General features: G+C 42.9%; 1 protein-coding gene across 3 annotated transcripts in view; it reads left to right on the top strand.

The window, feature by feature from the left end:
* Positions 1-4,050, top strand: part of efna3b (ephrin-A3b) — a 61,199-nt gene extending 57,149 nt beyond the window's left edge. For all 3 annotated transcript variants that reach the window (XM_024268002.2, XM_024268001.2, XM_024268000.2), the window contains one exon: positions 1,153-4,050. In XM_024268002.2, coding sequence (XP_024123770.1) covers positions 1,153-1,271 — 119 coding nt within the window. In that variant the 3' untranslated portion in view covers positions 1,272-4,050. The remainder of the gene's footprint in view (positions 1-1,152) is intronic.
* The last annotated feature ends 697 nt before the right edge of the window (positions 4,051-4,747 follow it).

The following is a 4,747-nucleotide window of genomic DNA, read 5'->3' as shown; positions in this document are numbered from 1 at the left end:
CAAATTTGACCTTGCATGAATCAAATGTTTATATGTATGCTAAAAACTGAATAGAAATGCACTTTTCTGAAAACACAGCAGCACGTTTGTTCATACTGAAACTCAAACATGCACAAAGACCACAATCACAGACGACACGTCTTTTCATTTGTCCTCGTTTTCAGACTGTCTGCTCTTTGCGAGCCAGAGAGCAGCATTAATGACTGTTTGACTTGGCGTCCCGCAGAATCATATTCTGTCCCTAAACAAGCGTCCTGTCATAAAAGCGTGCCGATAATTATGTGTTACCTGTGACAGTTGGCGACAGGTGCGTGTACGTGGGCGTGACGAGGCTTAGAGCTATACGTTAGAACCAGTTGTGCAGGATTGTCCTTAATCTGTTTGTACTTTTGAAAGCACATTCCTCTGTCAGTCAGCAGCGGGCAAAGACAGTGAGGCTCGCGGCGCGCTGACCTCCGGGCTGCTGGCTCGCTTACAGAGTGGTCTGAACGTTTAACCCGAGTACCTCTGCTGCATGGACCTCATTAAACTGGCCAGTGGAGGATACCGGGGAGAGGTTAGCGAGTCATTACTCTCCTGTCTGACCCACAGAAACCATGATGAAACTCTTCATTTCCATGCCAAACTTCCTTAAAGGCGGTTGCTGATCAGCTGACGGAAAACTGTCTCGTCTTCTGTCTCGTCTCCAGTCTCATTAATCAGGTGACTTCAGAGGGTGTGTACGGCCGCACGCGTGTGTCTCGCAGGTTGCGTGCGTGCGTGCAGTGAGCTGTCTGATGATGTTTTCCTACGTTTTACTAGACGCCGACTTATGCTTCAAACCCCGAACAAAGGAAACTAAAAAACAGGCTATTTTTAGCCGGCTGGCAGGTGTGCGCTTTGGGAGGCTTGGTGAGGTTCTGTCAGAGATGAGTGTGTAACTTTGGTCGTGTCACATTTATTGAACAATAGGGCTGCGTTCAAACAGCTGGAGCCTCCTGTGGTGCTGCTGATGACTTTGATCAAATCTGGCCCTATTTCTTTCAGTGTGGAACCTGCAGCTGCCTTTTGTGCTTTTGAAGCGTCTCATAATTTACATTAAAGATGGCAGCGCGCGCTCACAAAAACTCTCTTACGGTTTACACTGATTATGTTTTTCTCTCCTTCCAACAGATGAATTTAACCCTTTCATCCCCAAGCTGGAGAAAAGTGTCAGCGGAAGCAGTCCGTCCAGGGACCGCCTTCTCCTCACCGTGACAATGCTCTTTCTGGGCGCTCTCTTCATCTCCTAGCAACGGCCGTTCCATCAGCGTCACCATGCCAACTAGCCTTGGGAAGGTGTACCCTATCAGTGGGTGGGAGAGTAGGGAGTGGGTCTGGAGGAGAAGCGAGGAGAACTGATTCTGATATAAGCATTTTTTTTTTAAGCAACGCCCCGCGAATGTTTGAGGACTGAGAGACCTTTGCACACTCAGTGACCCAGGCTGAGCTGTATTTTGCATTAAAGTCAGCCGGTTCTCACAGGTGCTGGGGTGACGTGTGTGTGACTGTGTGTTTGAGCGAGCCCAGAGGGGGAGCTTGTTGAATCACACCACTTAAAGCATTTATACAAAAGGAGATGGAGAGAAAAAAAAAAAGAAATCCAACCTCCCAATTGAAGACTTTCACTTAGATCTTATTGGCTGTAACATTTCTTTAGGGCTAGTTGCCATAGTTTCCTGCACCAAGACTGAACTGAATAAGAAAAGTTTCAGATGAACCAAACTGATTTTGCCTTCTTGTTATTGTTGGACTTAAACGCTGGGAACGTCTCAGCTTTACAGGAAAAGAAGACACCAGTTTGTGAACTAAACAAAGTCTGGGTAGGAGACTAGTAATTAGCTGATGCTTAATACACAAAAACACACTAAGACGCCAATTCTTAGTTGCCACTTTGCTGTGTCATCCTCCTGCCACCGCTGGTCTGTGGACAATAGGACTGGACGGGGTCGAGGAAGGAGAACAAAAAAGACGAGAGGGGAGGGCTTTCAATGTGCCATTGACCGAAACAGCGAGAGTTTGTTGGGTTTTACTTTTCTGTCCCGTTCATTTCTGAGGTTAATAAAGCACATTATGCTTATGGAGCAGCCATGGAAACACTCAGCAATACGATTTTGGAGAAGAGGAGCAAAAGAACACGGAGGGAGGACAAAGGCTGGACAGTCACCCACACAAGCATCGCGTTTCTCCCTGGTCCGTGCAGGTCTGGCAGCCTGCTGCGCTAACCCCGCCCACCACCCCCCTCAGTAACTCAAACGTGAGATGCCACATGTAAATGGTTTTCTGTTACTGTGTGTTTGTGTGTGAAAGCGAGAGAAAGGCTGTCCAAATGTGTATAAATGGTCTAATAGTTCATCTCTCCATCTTGTTTTAAAAAATATATATGCAAAAATTGTTCAGAGAAAAAAAAGAAGGAAATTTTAACATCAACAAAATATCAGTAACTTCAGAAAAGCATTTCCATAGAAACCAGCACCTTATTCTCCATGGTTACCCCGCCCTGCCAGCCAGCGACGGACTCCACAAGGGCGCCGAGAACCATCGTAGCTAATAACAATAATGAAGGTGATTCTAATGTCCATTATAGGAGTGCGAGCTGACGGTTGGCCAAAAATAAAAAAATAAAAAAAAGGTCACTCAGGGCTCACCCACCGGCTCGTGAGGCGTTTAAGTACTCGTGTAAATGTCACAAACTGACCAAGAATGGAATTTCAGTGTCTTGAAACGTGATGTAAGCATTTTTATAAACTTGAAGCTGTTTCTGTTTTGACTTTTTCAGATTTTTTTTTTTCTGATGCTTTTGTTACATTTGCTAAGCTATATGACAGAATTAGGCTTCGAGAAGTGGATTTTATGGTGGGTTGAGCCATAAGTAATACTGGGCTGTTTCCACTCTCTTTGAGACATTCTTTAGCAGCAGTAATGGTAAAGCTAATGTACTGTGCAGTACACAGATTGATCTCCTCCACCATCAGTAGATGTTATTCCACCGCTAAAACTGTTGTAGAAGAAAAACTGGTCATTTGTGTGAAGAATAAGGTCTGAATGGATGAAAAAGAAAGATGCTGATCATCTCATCGTCAGTGTGTTGCTCCGTTTGGGGGAACTTTGGCTCCAGGTTTGAATGTAGTTGCTCCTTTGATATGCACCACCATGTCAAATATATATATATATATATATATATATATATATACCAGATGGCAACAGCCCAACCTGGGAGCAGCATCCTCTGAAGCTTTCATTCACTCCACAAAAATAAAAAACCTCAACAAAGCCCAGCTTTAAGACTTAACAGATCTCAATCCAGCGGAGAATCCACATCATCAAGCCATTATTGGGCCTTTTCACAAGTATTCATGAAAAGAAAATCCTAAAGAGATGTTTTTTTTCTAAATCAGTCCACTGTAAAAACACTTGTTGTCATATTTTGAAGTGTTTTTTGTTCATCTTCATGTTTTTTTAAGGTGTGTTTGTAATCATTTTTGACAGCCCATGTATATAGAGATCCAGATTTATGTTCTTCTGGTTCAGACAAGAGATTGTGCTTCTAGAAAAGAGAACTACAGTATGTGATCCACCCCAGATGTACGTGGTGGAGGAGGAGGGAAGAGGAACAAAGGTTATATCACTCCTCAAAAAAACAAAAACAACAAAAAAAAAAAAACGTTGCACTTAAGAACTTAGACACGAGAGCAGTGTGTGTGTGTGTGTGCGTGTGTGTGCCTGCTTGAGCGAGTGTGTTTATCTCTTCACATCTGCGTGCAGAACCTCCGTCTGTCTGAACAGGTCCCAGTCTCCTGTTTTTGTCTTTTTTCCACCGTGCTCGGGTGAGAAAGCGTGACCGATTGTTGTCTAGCAAAACAGAAAAAAGAAGCATTTATTAGTGTTGGAAACAACAGTTACAATCATGTTTACTTTTGACTGGAATGACTTTCGATGAACTTGAACAATTAACTGTAAAGCGAATAAACCGTACCAGAGGTTATAACGATGATAACAAAAATAATAAGCTTACAAATGTTACTTTTAACAGCCTGTGTGTTTGTCCTTTCTTTTGTGGTTCTTTCTGTCTTCGAGGATGCAGAAAAAAAAGAATATGGATGGAGTTTAGCCAGCCTGATACACGCAGCTCTCTAGATAATGTTGTTTTGGAGCACACAAATATGATTTTCCATATCAAAGTTGGTGCTCCCTCAGCAGTAATATCTTTACACGGTCCAATTAGAGCAGATAAGCCCTTCAATCGTCAGCTCGTCATTTGAATGACAAAGGGACAGACATGCAACATGAACCTGTACGTGTGGGCTGATGGAGGGATAAACGTCCTCTGATGTCAGAGTCGGGACAATCTTGTGCCCCAGATCACTCTCACTCTCCCTCCGAAAACTGCAAGAAGAGATGGAGCAGAAGATATTTGCTGACATGTTAAAAAAAACATATTTTTCCTTTCAATTTCAAAAAATTTCAACAAAATAATATGATTTCTTACTCTAGTATAAGAAACATTTCTCAACTCCTTCGGAGACATGAATGCATCAGTGAGTCAGCTCACTGCTGTTGACTGGCGCACAAGCGTGTTTGAACTTTCCAGTGGTTTCATAACTCAAATATAATATTAATTAAAAACTATTAATGTTTCATGTTTCTGCTTGTACGTCACTCTAAAATCCAGCATCTAGAGAGCGATGGATTAGTGATCACGTCATGGCTAAAGTGCAGCAGATGATTC

Source organism: Oryzias melastigma, linkage group LG16, assembly GCF_002922805.2.
Source record: "Oryzias melastigma strain HK-1 linkage group LG16, ASM292280v2, whole genome shotgun sequence".
Classification (NCBI taxonomy): Eukaryota; Metazoa; Chordata; class Actinopteri; order Beloniformes; family Adrianichthyidae; genus Oryzias; species Oryzias melastigma.
This window is presented reverse-complemented; position numbering and strand designations above follow the sequence as displayed.